The following is a 17,614-nucleotide window of genomic DNA, read 5'->3' as shown; positions in this document are numbered from 1 at the left end:
GCGCTTTCCAAAACACAGTGACTGCGCACTGTTCCCAGCAGGACAATAAGAAGAGAGTCACTGTGAGAGAGAGAGAGAGAAGGGACAAAGGTCTGGAGTGACTCAGGGGCCTTGTCCTCACATGAGCGGCGAACTGAGGTGAACCCGCGGCTCCCGGTGTGCGTTCACGTGCCCGGACCACCTCTCAACCCACCGGCGAGCAGAAGGAGGGCTAATTAGCCGATGGGTGACATCAAAAGGCCAACCTCCAAGGCGATGGAATCACTCTATTATAGATGAGACCTGCCTTGGGAAGCCCGGTCGGCATGGCAACGCGCCGACGGCGTGCGGCGGTTGCTGATGCCGGCGTCGGTGATTGATCGGCAGATAGGAGCTCGGTCCCTCGGGTTACAGGGACAGCAAAGCACTTGTGCTGCAGGTCACACGGGCGTCAACTTTGCTCTAGTGAGTCCAAATCTGATTGTGTAGTTTTTCTATAATGACTAAATACCATCACTGAGTATATATTTAGAAGCCACATCTGAAAAAAAGTCACATCAAGGGAGCAATCAGGACCAATGTTCCCTCTAAGCTGATATTTGGTGACCTAGAGCACTAATATCTTGGTATCACTCATTGCTACTGTTGTCCCCAGAAGGTAGGCTACTTTTTGGTGGAAAATGATACTATAAACAAGGACTTTGCCATACCTTAAGGAATTGACACAAACACACATCATACACACGTTTATTTCACAAGTTTGCGCAATATTTTTCTGCCACTCGCATTCACCAAACCACAAGTTGGTTGCTCCATTTGTAAATGGATCACAGCAGGTTACTGTGGTGCAATGACACAAAGAATCAGGCTTAGACTGTTTTGCAAAACCTGGGAATGCTTGTGACACAGCTGCTTTGTTATAAGCAGTGGATGATTGAGCAAGTGAGAAAAATATGTCTACACCTCTGAGTCTGAGCTGATTGTTGGTTTATAGCCAGAATGGGCTGAAGGGGCTGCACTGTACCCAGGCATGCATGTGTGATCATATCCATGTCCATACATATTAACTTATGGAAATGTACATATACACACATACATGCATCAGCACCATTAGTATCCCCATCATGCATCTAGCCGGCATTAGCATTACAGGACGTGCTGCAGCATCTTCTTTCTCGAATGTTGTAAAGTGGAACTACATAAACATATTGCAACCAATATCGGGCTTGTTTCACATAAAAGGTAATATGTTGCAAATTACTTGTTACTCCTTTCAAGCGTGATATAATTTTATTTATTTTCCCCTTGCATCATTATCTTCTAAAATTGGGTGCAGTGTTTTTTTACTCACTTGGACCAAGCAGAAAAGCAACATTTGCTGAAACTATCTGTTCAGGATCCTTCTGCAGGTCTTGAATTATAAGCTGCAGGATCATATTTTACATTGATTTATAGCACATATGGTGGTGAAATTATGAGCCATATGCTATCCTGTGTCCTGTCAAAAATGCCAAGTGACAAAGTAGTCATGTTGACAGATAGATAACATGTTGGCAGGACAGACGTGTTCAAAAACAAAGTTTGTTCCACTGCGCTAGGCCAGTGGTTTTCACTGCTGGTCCTCAGGATCCAGATCCCTCCTGGTTTTCAGTCCAGCCATCTAATCAAAGACTGATTTACACCTAGGGATGTAGAGTGAATGCAATTAACTCCCTGCAAGGATAGAAAGCAATTCCAAGCAATTCCTCTTCAGTGGGGGGTCAGCATTAGGCTAATACAAGCTGTAAAAAGTGTGTTTATCTGTCCAGTAACACAGACTTGGGGTAGACGTGTTGCCAGCCGGGACTGGCTGAGTCCCTTTTGTACAGGTGACTTGTGGGAACACGACTCCGGCCTCCTGGGACAGCCTGCCGCCCCCGACCGGCCTGAATTATTCACCGGGACACACACACAACCACTGGCAAGCGTGCCAGGGTCGTTAAGGCAACCGAAGCCTTCCTGCCCACACTCGCTACCGCAAACCCACACACACACACCCATTTTAAATGCTTGAATCCACATAATAACATTTTAATTTACATAAGATTCAAATATTAGAGATTCAACATGGCTTTTAAGGATACCGAAAGCATTGTCTGCACGGCATGGCCTGAATACCTATTACTGCAGAGGCTGAGCACAATGCCGCTAGTTGTTTGGCCCCCACACACACACATTCACACACACACTCACACACACAGGCACGCACTTGCTCCATGCGTATTGTGTTCACCATCTCAGTGGCCCCATTAGGACAAAATGTCAGACAAATGTCACCAAAAAATGTCACAGTCTGATCATACATACTGATCAGAACAGCGCCTTGTGAGCGGGGAATCGTTTGGGAATTCTCGAATCATTTGCAGAAGAAACGACCTCAGACAAATGAAGAGAGAAATGTCCGGAGCGTGACATCTGACATCGGCTGACACTTTAAAAGCTCAATCTATAAGCTTAGATAAAACCCATAAGGCCGATGCATATTCAGGCTCCCACTTAACATTCCCGCTTGCATAGTAGTCGCGTATTGAAACATGTAGGTGTTGTGGTTGCATTATTACACAAGGTATCAGATTGCAACAGTTGCCATGACTCACGAAGCCGCACAGCGTACAAACACAAAGATGCACAAACATGCATCAGCACACACACACGTGCACAAGCGCTCCTGTCAACAGCATAATTGACAGCTTTACATGTGATGCCCCACTGGCAGATTCTTATGTTGCAGTTGTCAGTCACATTAAAGATTTAACAGCTCACTAAGCTGTGACCAAAGATGCTTCTCAGAGACTGACAGAGAGAAAGAGAGAGAGAGAAAGAAAGAAAATGACTGCTGATATATAACAAGAGCGATTTGGAATAATACCTGACAATAACAACAAGTAGTAGGCTAAAGGCTGGTGAAGGAAATCAGGTGTGTGTGTGTGTGTGTGTGTGTGTGTTTGATTATGAATCATTTAGGTTGGTGCAGGTGTTGTGTATTTTTCTAGGATTGGGTAAACAGACTGACACAGACACCCCGGTGGCTCAGAAATCTGTTCTCTCACCGAAGCCAAATGACGTCAAGAGCCCTGTGTGTGTGTGTGTGTGTGTGTGCGCGCGCGTGCACGTGTGCATTTGCAATCCATATGACTGCTCAATGAGAAATGAGGATGAAGCGCACAAAATATGAATACACCCACAAATACGCTTGCATGCACGCACACGCACAATCAGCTCATACACATACAGTATATATATACAGAAATAGGTCGACCGTTTCAACTGCATAGAAACACGTTAGCATCGGTTCAACATATACGTCGCTACTGACCTACATATTTTATATACTTGGAGAAATAAAAATTGGAGAAATATTGGCAGACTTGGAGAAAGAAATATTAGATGTTTCTTATCTTGCAAGTGCTGTATCTATTACTGAGCCTGTTTTATGTCTGGCAAGATAAATCAAACACACTTCCAGTAGTTCAAACATTTGAATATCATCGCCTCTCCCTTCCATCTTTCCTGTCTCTCTCCACTGTACACGGTTTAATAAGCTGAAATAGCACAGAAAATAATATTAAAGTAATATTCCACGACATTCTCATATAAATAAATGTCTATTTTGCTACTCTCTACCGTTGATTGCTATAACACAACAGTGATTCAACCTACTGTATATCCAGTTCATGAAAGCTTTAACAGTGTCTGTTCTAAACACCTGGTGTCTAGTAGCTCTTTCCTGGGAAAAATCCTCTGCCGCACAGGAAGTGATGCGTTTTACATTCCCAGTTTGTTTGGAATAAACAGAGGAAGAACTGGGTAGTTAGCATGAGCAGTGATAGCCACCATGGCTGAACAGACAAAGAAAAGAGCGCCACCTACAGAAACTCAAACTCAAAAACCTCCTTACCACTTTAACACCATGCAAAACCCTATTCAGTTATTTGTATATAAACCCAGGTTTACTCCAGCAATGCCTTTCTGAGTCACAGAATCCTCAACAGTTCCTTTCATTGGTCTGGTGACCTACTGTGCTTACCAATGGCAGTGCTGAGGGCAGTGAGGGCAGTGAAGCCATTGTCACATGTAAACAGAACGAGGAAGAAAGACACAAAATACACACACATACACACACACACACCCCCTCAGGCCAAGTCAACCCTGTTGGCCTGGTGTGCCCACACATACAAGTGCTTGACTACAAACAAACACATGCACAGTGAAGTGAGAATGCAAACCCCCTGTTTACACATAGAAAAACAGACACACACACACACAGTAGTGGCTTTCTATTATTCAGATGCAGCCCAGTTGGCCGGGCGTGCCAACTGGTAACATGATCGGCGACAGTAATGAAGCTCCACCGCTCCACACATAGTGACAACAGCACTGAGCGGTTAGTGCTGGAGTGTTGAAGACAGCTACAGTAGTTACAGCGGTGGGAGTCGGACAGATCCTGTCTCTTTCCTGCATTAGTGCCACAGCAATGTCACAAACATCTGAAGAGTTTGCTTCCACATGTCTACCATGTGAAAAGAGTGACATCGACTCTTTACAAAATGACTGATAGCACTTCAATTACGGGTACAAGGTAACGTTAAGTGCTTGGTTGACAAAATAATAACACTTTCACAGATACTCTCCTGGTCCTCTATAGTTTAGAGATAATGAATGAGGAGCTTCAGGCAATGATTTTGTGCCAAGATGGATCTGTAGCGTTTTCATTGGGGGTGGATCATCATTGGAAGCAAGTGCATCTTCTATCACATCTATATACATAACTATTTGTTAATTCAATAGTTGGTCTAGTTGTAAAGGCAAATTTTGTCGCTACACTACTACACCTTTTCTATCTATAATCACTAGAAGGCACTCAGAGAGCACAAAATTCCAACTCCATTTCTCCAATTTGCTCCAAAGACATCATTGCTATAACTTAAATTTGACTAAATTTGATTTCTTAACCCTGCAAACATACGCTTAGGATTTGCAATCATTATAACAATAATAGCGGAAATCCCAGATCCGCATCACCAAAATCTAGTCAATTGTTCCTTGGCCCATGACCAATCTGTCCACCAAATTTCATGGAAATCCCTTCATAAGTTTTTGATATATCCCGCTGACAGACAGACAGACAAACAAACTAACAGGGGCAAAAACATCACCTCCTTGGCAGAGGTAATAACCACAGCTGACAAGCAGCAGAGTGGAGCCAAACCGGCTTTTATTAATTCATTCATCCATCTGAGGCAGGATGTTTTAACAGATGGGAGTACACCGGTGCAACTTTGTGCTCTCTATGTTGTACGGCAGATTACCTCTGACTAAGCAACACCGCTTTGTCTCTGGTGAGCGTAGTGGCATGATTCAAACACTTAATGTGACTCACCGCGAAGCACTGCACCTGATGCTTCTCTGTGAAATACTGAGTGTTACCAAAAGCAATACGACGCTCGCAAGGTTTTTGCACCCCCACAATGTGGTTATGTTTCTAAGGGAAGAGCTGTCGAGAGAAAAAAAATCACCCATCAGTCAATACATCTCATATCCCAAAAGGACGAAGAGAAAGGAGCTAGAGAGCACAGAATACTGCAATTAAACGTAATGCCCTATCTAGCACCAGACACTTCCATCCACATTGAACTGAAAGCCTTGACGCAACCAGAAAGAGTAAAGAAACCAAAAGAGTACAGAAATTAAAAGTCAATTAAAATGAGGAGCATTCTATTCTTGAGCTACTTGTCAGCTACCAACAAGACCTTGAGCAGAATGACAGGAATAAACAGTTGTTTGATATTGGCTGAAAAATATTCGGGATGCTTGTGTGTTTGCAAAGCACTCTTACACAATGTTGAGTAAAATTTCATCCCAATTGTCTGGCAGTGGCAGACAAAGACAGGAAAAAGAGATTACAAATCCATTATCTCTATTTTAATTACTTTGTGTTATGTAAAAAAAAATGATAAAAAATAATACAAGATAGCTCTACTTCCTAGCATAGCCCACGTTGCATTACTGAAAAAACATTCAAAATGACTTCTCACAAAATCATTAATATTTTTCACACAAAATCACTATGGACTGAAAGAGAAAAAACTCACGAGGAGATAAAAGAAATTAACTTGTGGCTGTGCCATTGTGAATGACATTGACTAATTTGCAGAGAAAATTACTTCTTCAGGGAAGACAATAGGATAAACAAAAGCTGAAAAGTTTTCAGAAATGTTTTAGTGCCAAGCAGTGACTGGCAGATCTATAGTACCACAGCACTGAGAAGTGTTACATGTTCGCAGCAAAGGTTAGTACTTGTTAATTACTGTTTTATCACTCAAAGACAGGCTACACTTTCAGAAAAACACAATCCAAAGTAAAAAAAAAAAAGAAATAAATAAAATGCATTAACATAAGTAAAGATGCTTGCGTAACTGTGGCAGTAAATTCAGCCATGAAGTCAAATCCAGGAAGTGAGCACAAGAACATCAAAGCTGCCATCCAATAGGGGCCAAGCTTTTCTACTGACCACAGTCTGACCACCAATTACAGGGCAAAGTTTAGGATGACCTCCCGCCTCAAACCACACCTGTTATTTAGAGGACATACTCACTCATCTCACTCGTCTTTATTGCCCTCTATAACCTGTGGTCCGTGTGTGTGTGTGTGTGTGTGTGAGAGAGAGAGAGAGCGAGAGAGAGAGAGGGAGACATAGACACAAACACACACACACACACACACACACACAACGAGTACAGTAAGTGGCTGTTGCGATCGCCACGGTGTGCAAGCCAAACCAGTTCAATCTCCACAGGCTTTCCAAACCAGCAGCCGGTTATAGCATCCCAGACACACAGAGGGACATCAATCACTCCTGCTATTGGCAGTATGGTGCTGTCTGACTGCAACACAACTGGACTGGACTGGGTTTTCAGAAGCAGGACAAATGCATGGCCACACTGTTCAGATAGGCTAACACTTAATTACTGTAACAAGCGTGTAAGTTTAAGTGTGGGTTATGTCTATGGTATAGCTATGGCTTTACCCTGTGTTGATTGTCCCACAGGATCAAATAAAGTTGTTTTTTTCTTTATCCAGGGAAAGTCAATTGAGTATATGCTCTTTTCCAGCAACAGCCTACTACACATTCAAAGTTCACGCCTGGAAGCTGCCCAGTACAACCACACTCTCCCACTGTTGGCCAGTGAGCAGCTCCACTGGAGCAGTTGAGCAGTTTCTTCAGCCTTGAAAACACTCCTTTGACAGTAGTTGATAGAGGGTAGTGTTAATCATTTCAGTTAATCACTCTCCCCGCCCACATTTTCCCTGGGATTCGGACCAGCGGCGTTACAAGCGCCCCTTCTCTAACCTCTGGGCTGCCCAGTGGTCCCGGACCATAATGATGGCTGCCTCTTTTAATTGGGGGCCCACTATGTCTCACATTACATTACAGTGCAAAGCAGAACCACCTCGTCCAAACCAGCAAAGGGAAATGTTGACACGTGGAGGCTTTACACTCAGCCATCATTATACACCTGGCATTGGATTCACAATACTGTCTTAGGGAAAATACATCTTACATGTTTTTGTAACTTTTGCCCTGAGAATAGCATTGCCAAGTATTCTCTTACCTTTTCACCCTATGAAAATACAAGTTTTACAAAACAAAGTCCTCACAATTCCCATGTTTTTTCTCCCACAGCTCTACGAAAATGACACACTTGTTTAAGTGTCAAAGGATTGAAAAAGGTAAGGCTTCTGATTACAGAAATATGAATCAGAAGTATGAAAGGTTATTTTTATGGTTGCCATTTGCGATCACTTTTTCAAACTTAGCACTGTGGCTATTGTAGGTAAAAACATGTATCTAATAGACATAATGAAATAGTCTCCCATATGAGTCTAATAAATAAAAACAAGCAGCCAATTTAAAGTGTGCAAAGAACAGAGTCGATCTCAGAACATTCATGTGATCACAGAATGATCATGTATGGCAACAAAAAGATAGGGAATGAAAGAAGAGAAAGAAGAGCTGAGGAAAGAGGTAGATTTTAAAAAAAAAACCCAGACAAGAACATACAAGTGGGGGGGAACATATGAGAAATGGGGATGTGAAGCAAACTTAGGAACTTGAAAATAAGTTCCAAAATAACAAAAAGTTCCTGAGGAAATCACAAGATCGTAAGAAAATAACAAGGAATGGCGTTTGCAGGAATGTAGTAAGTTTTATTTGATCATTTATCTTAAGGGTGGCGGTCAACTGACAGCGATGATCTAAGGTCAGCGACTCGGTTGCCACGACCAACTGATCCTGGAGCAGCATTACACACAGAGACGCCTGTTAAATACCAGCCATCATTGCTCATATTCACATTATGGATTTCCTCCTGCAACAGAGACCGAGGCTAGACATTATTGATTCATATCATATTATGTGAAACGGACAAGAAAGAACCGTTTCTGTGTTTGTAGTGGGGATGAAAAGTTCAGACAGTCCCCTCCACTGATGAGAAAAAAAGAAGCAGGGAGTGGGGAGAATGGTCAACTAAGGATATTTTATGTGGTTGTATCTAACAGGCACTGACTGTTTGGTCTATATAAATATCTCCCTCAGAATTTGTTTTGAATTCAAACTGACACTTTGTGACTCAATAAAAGCAAAAAGCAGAATACACATACAGTATACTGTACCTACAGAGTGCAAAGAACTCATGACATCTCTGTATCTGTCTGTTTATCTTCCTCGCTGTCATGTGAGCTTGTGACATTTTAACCGAATAACCTGCAGCATCTGGGCTGAATCGGCCGCCTGCCTTTCCGAAGGCGATGGTGTGGCATGCCAAGCTCGCAAATCATGTGGAGATGTGGATGTAGGAATTGAATGACTGTCAGCGAACATGCCAGGGTGTGTGTGTGTGTGTGTGCGCGCGAGTGTGTGTGTGCAGTCAAGTGTGAGAGACAGCGAGGGCTTATGTGGTGGGGTGTAACGCTTGATGATAGCCTAATAAATTGGACGTTGGCTACATGCAAGTGATTTGCTCTGACAGTAAAGGAGGGATGGAAGATAGGCTGACGTGCCCTTGATAAAAAAACAAGAATTTCTTCTCCCAAGGGAGGAAAAGCTCATACTATCAGTTCAGAAGTAGCACTATAAGCTTTCAACCCTAGAAAGAAAGAAAGAAAGAAAGAAAGGCATCTGATTCGTTTTAAAGGCTGACTGTTACGGTTTACTGCTGTATTACTTGTAGCCTAAAGCTTCTTAACAAACCATTAAGTTGGGATATGAGATCAGAATAAAAGCTACCTTTGAAAGGAGACTCTTTGCTCGGTTAAAAACTCATCTAGCAGCCCAGAATATCGCCTGTGGCCCCACAGACAGGGTCCCCTTTTTACGCAAATTAGCTTTTCAGCATGTGGTGCATTCATGCCTGTGTATAATGGCATGAATGACACTATTTGAACGCTCCAAGGCATGGGTTCTCTTGTCATGTCTCGTGGGTTTTCAAGTCACAGTCCCTCGAATTGACACACATTAGGCCACAGATGCTGATTTTTACTATTTTGTCCCATTGACCTCTTTGGGAAGAATTTTGTTGTCATTTTTTAGTATTGAATTGCATAGCCATCTGCTGTGGGGAGATAACAGTAGCAAGAGTGAGACCTATGATAACAAAATAGCCATAAATACATTCTCTAATTGGGATAATTTCTATTTAAATGACAGTAAGCCTTGAAAAACCTACAAAAAAAAATCTGGCCAAAATAGGTCTTCTTCCCATGCAAGAGCATCCAAAAAGCTTAGAGAGGAGAGAAGGTTTGATAGATGGGGAACAACTAACCCAGTTGGGCATCTCAACAAAGACCCTCTATTGTTGAAAATCAATGTGGACATACAATACATGTCAAATATGTCATTTATATGTCACATTTCTGTTCAAACCAGACCCCAAAGAATCAATTGAAGCTGAGAGGACAGCACATTTCTTCTTCCTTTATTGAAATCTTTTCATGTCAACAGATAACGGTCCCGGTTCTTACCTCTACATTGAACGGCTGCTCCTCTCCGTTCACGGCACATAAAATCCACAGCAACAACTGCAAGCATAACGTCCCTATACAGCAGCTATTAAGACATCTCCTAGTGCGGAACGCCAATAAAACCATAGTGAACCCCGCTGTTGTTGTTTATTGTCTCTGTTTAGTTTTATTTACAGTCAATAAAAACAAACGGACAACGGGAGTAAATCCTAGACGTTTAGCAAAACATTGCTGGTTATCTCGGTATCTCTCTTGCGGTGCCCAAAGGAAAGGAGAGGGAAAGGGAGAAGGAGAGGATTCGTCGACCGCTTTCCTTGCCGCTTTCGCCGTGGTTTTAGGAGGAAGTTATCCCGGGGAAAGAATCACTCGTAACGGCTGTCAGTTGCGTCCCGGTCCCGCTGTCCCCGGGTCAGTCCTCCGGTACACCGACCGTTCTTCCTGACGGACACGTTCAGCTCGATTCCTGCGCCGCGCGGCATAGCTGCCCGTTTTCAACCGTATTTCCCAGCGACTGCGCATGTGCGCATTGGCCCGAGCGCCCCCCCTCCCACTCCTCCTCATCCATCGCCGCTGTCGGGTAAAAACCTCGCATATCCAAAAATGTCAACTTTTCAAGAACTAAGGAAAACCGTCTTTTCCAGCCTTTTTCATATAAGACCATTGCATTTTTGTGTGTGTGTGTTTTAAAATGGGTTTCATAAGCTTAATGGTTGTAGAAATGTCCAACCCCATTATCCATGTAGGCTCGTGCTTTATCGAAGTTAAAAGATGAAAATAACCAAAATTGGAGTTACGAGGTTTTCACATAACAACAGCTATATGATATCACTACCTTTGGACCCGAGGACCAGTGTCAAGCCTGTCAAATTTTAAAAAAGACGACTTCCGGTTATATTTTTCAAAATAAAACTCAAAGGCCATGTTCACACTATTCCACTTTGTTTAAACTGCCATCATTTTTTTTTTTACATTAAGGGGGCAGCCATTTGGGAAAAACGCAGAGCCTGGCTTCTTTTTGGGCAGAGTTGTTAAAGTTGAGAAGAATTCAAATATTTTTGGTTTATTTTACTTTTTACTTAGGCTACTTATTTATTATTATTTGCTCAAAGTGTAGAAAGCAGCAGTGGTAAAGTTGGTAGGGCTTATTCTGTGTTGGAAATGAAGAAAGTATCAGTAGTAATGATGATGATTAATTCTTATAAAGATTCAATCTGGTAGTTTCTAAATGTTTGTAAGTTGTACCTATGTACTATGTATGGTCAATATGGGGGGAAAAACAACCTAAAAAAAAAAAGACAGTGCTTTTTATACAAAAAAGCAAAATAGTGTGAATATTTATAATACTTCCCTTATCGACAATCATGTTGCAACTTTTTGTGACACTTTTATTTTGAAGGTAAAATCGCCCAACTTCCGTTATTATCCTGGCTTGACATAGCTAGGACTGTTAGTCTCCCACAGTAATGCCATTCTTTCATGAATGAGCATGTTGCATATCGTCAGCGATGTATCGGAAAGAGTTTGGCACTCTTTTTGGCTGACATAAATTCATGATGTATATCATAGTGAGTTGCATCAAACTGGTGTAAGTTGTATAAAAATAGTGTCTTTAAAGAACAAAAAGGTATAATTCAGTGCTTTTTATGTTTATTATTTATTATTATTATTATTATTTATTAATATTGGTGGTTGTTTGCCTCATGGCGATATATTATAATATATGTATATACATTATGATTGTTTTTTATTTTACATGTACAACACTGCATATTGTATTCCATGTATTATTAACTTAGAGTAATATGGACTCTGATCTCTCTCTCTTTGATGCATTTTTACACACACACAGACACACACACAGTTTATTTGAATCGTTGGAGGCCACTAGAGGGCGATGACAGGCTCAGTGCGGGTGAGTAATGCATATAACCAGAAGTCTGTCCTGTGTTTCAGCATTGCTTCCTGTAGATGATGATGATGCCATCAGGCTGTCATTGAAGTTACTGTAGAGTCACTGATTGATGTTTTCATGGTCCTGCTGCTACGGGCAAAGTATTTCTCCATCAAGGGCATTGGAATCATCTTCAAAGTCCAATCATGCATACTGCTCTAATTTTATGGCTCAAATATTGACAATACGTAACAGTTCCAAAATAAAATTTTATAAATGCTGTTGCCTGGTAAAAGGAATATAAAATGAATCGTGGCTTCCCCATAATACACAAACAAAACCGTATCTAATGAAAGAGCCTTTCTCTTTAATAATCTCCTCGGATAATAGAGAAGGGTCAGATCTAATGAGCCAGATCAATGATTTTCCACTTAGACTAACACCAAGGGATGAGGAGCGTGTGTGTTTGTGTGTGTGTGTGTGTCTGTGTGTGTGTGCCAGAGCAAAGGTAGGCCAGCCGCACCATTAGCCCATTGATGAGGTTTCAATTTGCACCTCCCCCACCCCCACCCCCAGCCCCTCCATGGAATTCTCACTGAGCGCAGTAAATGGAAAACTCCATTTAAAGTTTTGAAAAGCATCGGCAACAACACTATCAGCCTTCTGACTGTTAATCACAATTATCTGTTTGACCGCAGTGTGACCCACAAGATAAAGTTTTTAGCTGTTGAATTATTAGGATAAACACTATCACTCACAGTAGAAATGTTAAGAACCAGAAGCCAATTTACTATATATATATAATTGCAATATACAGTATATACAGTTGATGTATAACTATGGCCAGTTAAGTAATAAGAACATAGACACTGAAATCATCCATGTGTCCCCAGTAGATCTTTGGCTCTGGAACTGCATGCTAACACTTTAGCAGACACTATGTTGAGTGATAGTAGGTGACTAGCATGATTCAAAGTAAGAAGACTGACCTTTTAGTAATAAAAAGTTGTTGGTTTTTACTATATGGCTTTATAAATAAAGGAAGGAAATATCATTCACTCAGTATAGCTGATGTAGCCATGTTTATTTTTGGGACTATTTCAGGTAAGCAACCACGTATTCATCCGCCGTAGAGGGATTTCTAGCTGCACACTGTCTCCTAAACTGGTTTCAAACCGGCTTAAATGCCTCGAATGTTGTCAGTTATGTCAGTATGTCAGTTTCAGGTCATTTTGTGTGCCTATCTGAAACTGTTCTTCAGAACCATTTTGTAGACCACTTCAGCATACAGGCTACAATAATGGCTCCTTCTCAATAATATTATGAGCTGATGCGTGTGTAACATCTGCATAACAGTGCTATACTGTATTTATTTACATTTTCTTCCAGGTTATTAATCATGCATGATGGGATACTGGAGGAATTGGAATCCTACTGTTAACACGGTTATAAAAACATAGTCTGGATGCAAATCGTTCTGGAGAACAGTTTCATACCACCGTTTCAGAACTGTGTCTAATTTGCATTGTATTTTGTTGATCATTTGGTGCTGAATAAAAATGCAGGAACAGACCCAAAAGGCACACTGAGCCACAGACTGCCAAGTTGTTGCAGTGTAAGTGTCCCTGCATGTTGCTGATGTAACCCAGAAGAACATGTGTGGCGGGCTGATGCATGCTGTCCGCACCAGACGCCCGCTGACCATGCTGTCTTCCTACCAAACTGTGACCAACATCCCTTCCACCGGCCATCTGCACCTTTTAAACACACTCTCTTCTCTCTCTCTGTCTCTCTTAATTCAGTTCATTGCACTTAAAGTCCCCATCAAATGAACTCCCATTACTGTTACTGCCTGGAAAACACACTATCTGTCATGGTGACCTCATGCTGCACTGGTAGGGGTAAATATATATTTCTACATTTTTGATGTGCACTCCTCCCATGAAATAAAATTCCCTTTCTCTCCCTGACTCTTATTCCACTGGTTTAGACTTTTGAATGATCCCTCACTGCGTTATGTCCCGCCCCCAACATCCTGTTTCAACAGGAATTGCATCAAATCCAGGAAGTAAAGACACCATTTCATAGGGTCTTTATCGCTGCAGTAAGTAACTTTTATGGATTAACATTTATGTAGAAGTAATGAAAATGAATCGCTAAACGTTTGGTGGGCAAAGACGAGCAGGATAACATGTCAGAATCTCAGAAAGAGTGGTAGCCCAATTCCTCGGCTTTTCTCATTTGAAAGTGAAATATGTGGAAGAGCCAATCTGACCAATGAGGAGACGTCTGAGGGAGAGGGCGGGACTCCGGCCTGTCAATCACTAGAAGGAGTGGGAGGTGTGTTATAGAGCTCGACAGTGACTGCCTACTTTTGAACGGCTCCGGTTCCAGAAGTGAATTTTTTTGCTCCGAATGAAATGTTCAATGGTCACGATTCATCTTGTAGTTGGTTGGCTTGGTTCCAGGCTTAAAACTCTTTATATAAGGATTTTTCTGAAACGTCAATGGAGGAATGAATGGGGAATTCACTTCCGGAACCAGAGCCGTTCAAAAGTGGGCGGTCACTGTTGAGCTCTATTCCTTGTGTTGGTTTGAATTTCTGTTGATTTGATATATTGGCCCGTCACTAGCTAACATAGACTAGCCTAGGTAGCTAGCTAGTAGCTAACTAACCAGTAAGCTAGCTAACTAATTTCCCTGCTCAATTTGTCGTGGTTGTTGTTCTGGAGACTGCTAGCTAATTTGATAATTGTCATATGGTCTATGTGAAGTACTCACTGATGTGTTGAAGTAATGCTAGTTGTATATAAATGCCAATCCTCCAGATAGAGTGAACACCCAAGTGTTTAAAATGGCCGCCACGTGACTAAGGTCAATTACTAAAGTGCCAGTGTGAGAGTTTGTTTCCCTTTCTCTCTTCTTCTTCTGCTCATTTAGTCGTTCATCTGCTTATTTGGTCTTTTTTCAATGCCTCTCTCCTTCTTTCCCGGCTCTCTCTCCCTCTCTCTCTATCTCCCTTCCTGTCCTCTTCTTAATGATTTCCTCTTCCTCTCTATAATCCCCCGAACACTCTTTTCTAACAAGTTCTGGCCCTCACCTCCTTTCCAACTGGTCCTCCCACCAGCGCGGAGCGTTGCCAGTCTCCCCCCTCTCCAAAACATGACTCCGTCTCATAACTGCTGCATCTGCTTCCAGTCAGACCTCCTGGATCTGCTGGCAGCGGGAGTCCAAAGCCTCCCCGTCTGTCTCCCCTTCTCGCCTGGCAGAGGAACGAAGCGATGGCGGTTGCAGTGGAAGACGAAGAGAAGCGCTGGTCGGTAAATTTAAAAGGAGAGAGTGCGTCCAAACTGTTTGAATCATTTAGGGTGTTTTCAAACCTGTAGTGCATTTGTTTTGGTGCGAATCAGGGGTGAGCGCTTTCTTCGTTGCAATTGAGCGTTGGTTCAGTTCCGTTTCACATGGCAACATTTCAAACGAACTGTAATTTATCAGCAAAAGCCACATGGGAGCAGTCATTTCCTTTAAGTCATAAATTTGGTACTGGATAGGACTTTCATTAAAAACTTGTCCTTAACCCATAATTCACGCCGTGTTTAACCCATAATGCACAGTGCTTCCTGTAGTTTGGTGGGATCACGCTCTCAGTCCAGATGAAGCTCCGGGTGTTGGTTTGGAAACACAGTTAGAAACCGCCCTCTCTCAGCAAGGTCTCGGTTTGATTGCTGTGTTTTTGTATGGTCAGATGAAGCCAACTAAAGAGGGGAAACCGCTCCAGGGTTAGAAATAACTCTTCCAATCCAGCTAGGTGTGAAAACGCCTTTAGAAACGCCTTTTTGCTCTAAACTTTATTCATCCAGCGGTGGTTTGTTGAGTAGGGATCCAATTTTTTTTCACATTCATACAGTTGTCCACATTCACAGATGGAAGCAGCCACCAAAGTTAGGTTAAAGTTTAGTTAAGGTTAAGGTTAGGTTAGGATTGCGCAATCCACCACTATATCCCTTCATTTGAAACATTTGACGCCATCTCAGACAAAATGATTGCTGATATGAATGATAACTGACTTCGTTGATGATAACACTTCGTTTTGAATATATGTTACAACTGTATAACTGTTACAGTTTTATTCCAAAATAGATTTCTAGCATCTAAAAGACAAGAGGACCAATGCACTCTTTGCTTTTTGTCTCCCAAACAGGAACTATCTGTCCTGCATGGTATCCCTCCGCTATGATCTGTTCTGTCAATTACAATGCTATTTGGCGAAATTATGTTCTAAAACGTTGGACCCACAGTCAGTTGGAAATCACAGCAGCAGGATCTGTTGTTGAATCGCTTCACAAACGTGTTAAATGTCAGTTTTCAGGCTATTTTCATGGCCTCATTAAAATTAATGGGAAGCAAAAATCCTAACGTTACAAACTCGTCCAGCTGCATCTGATCTTGGTGAGTAGTTTATATTCTGCTTTTCATGGTGGTCAAGTGCCAAATAACCCCCATGAATATTGCTTTAAATAAGTGCATTTGACATTTACATCTCTTTTTAAAAAAAAAGGACCGGCATATTTCGGTCACAAGCCTTCCTCCAGCAGGGACGTGAAGCGTTTGAAGTTCTTTTTTAAGGTTAAATAGAACAATGTCAGATAAATAAATGCATCTGAGTGCCTTTTGTTTTTCCGGATTCCTTTGAAAACCTCATTACTAAAGATCACCTTCCAGTCGCCGCCTGGATGTTTTATTGATCACACGCCTCTCCGCAGCGCTCTCCTCTCTCCTTTCTTAAATTAAGCATTTCGGAATCAAGCGCTCCCCTAAGCGCCTTTCGCTCGTCGAGTTAACGAACGGCGGGGACGGCTCGGCTCCGACGACTGTCATTATTTCCCACTTTGCATCCGCCCCCACTTTTCCCATTTCGAAGAGGAATCGCACGCGGGGCCACCTGAACGTAGCTCTTTTATTTTTATAATAGTCCTGCTGCAGCTTCCACACGCACGTATCCTTTTAAATGTGAAAGTGTAAAGTCATTAAACCAAACAGAACGTGGCAGTGAGGGTGTACGCTGAAAAAAAAACGGTACTGTTTTGAATCGGAGGCTTGGCTCGGCTCCCCGGACCAGGAAGTCGACACATCTGGGTCTCTGGCTGGGATTAGGGCCCGTCGCTCATGTGATTGCTCCTCGTTTCTAGGAACTTTTGACGTAAGACAGAGGGCTTGTGTCTATTAACCCGACCGTGACACCCGTGGGTCCCTGCCATGTGGCTCCGTCAAGGGTGCTCGTTTAAACTCCGGACACCCAGACAGACAGCAGAAATGGGTCGGGGCGAACCGGCATCGGTATAAAAATAACCCGATTACAGCCCACACGTTGCCGTCCCCGCGAACAGACTGGATATTTACATAATAAGCTTAGCCGTGCAGTCAGCTTTGCACCAGCCCTCCAAGAAAACCGGCTCCACTTTGCGGAAGCAATAGGGCCCCTGCCATCTGTGTTGAGAGTCAAGAGAGAGGCGCGTAGGGAAACGTGCGCATATGTGTGTGTGTGTGTGTGTGTGTTTGCTTCCACTTGAGAGTATCCATGAGTCTGTTATACACCGTGTAGCTTTACGTCCCATATTCCACGCGTCTTTATGTTTTTTCTGTGCTCGAGCCTTGAGCTGTGCATGGGCAATGCAGTATGGGATT

At 42.4% G+C, this 17,614-nt stretch overlaps 1 protein-coding gene across 1 annotated transcript in view; it reads right to left on the bottom strand.

The window, feature by feature from the left end:
- The window catches only part of LOC139663372 (matrix metalloproteinase-16-like), a 67,230-nt gene extending 57,066 nt beyond the window's left edge, over nt 1-10,164 (bottom strand). The window contains exon 1 of the mRNA XM_071542021.1: nt 10,039-10,164. Coding sequence (XP_071398122.1) covers nt 10,039-10,164 — 126 coding nt within the window. The remainder of the gene's footprint in view (nt 1-10,038) is intronic.
- Between the last annotated feature and the right edge of the window lie 7,450 nt (nt 10,165-17,614).

Source organism: Centroberyx affinis, unplaced genomic scaffold, assembly GCF_046629955.1.
Source record: "Centroberyx affinis isolate AG114_WGS23_722 - 3 ecotype Tasmania unplaced genomic scaffold, CSIRO-AGI_Caff_v1 ptg003994l_1, whole genome shotgun sequence".
In the NCBI taxonomy this organism is placed as follows: Eukaryota; Metazoa; Chordata; class Actinopteri; order Beryciformes; family Berycidae; genus Centroberyx; species Centroberyx affinis.
This window is presented reverse-complemented; position numbering and strand designations above follow the sequence as displayed.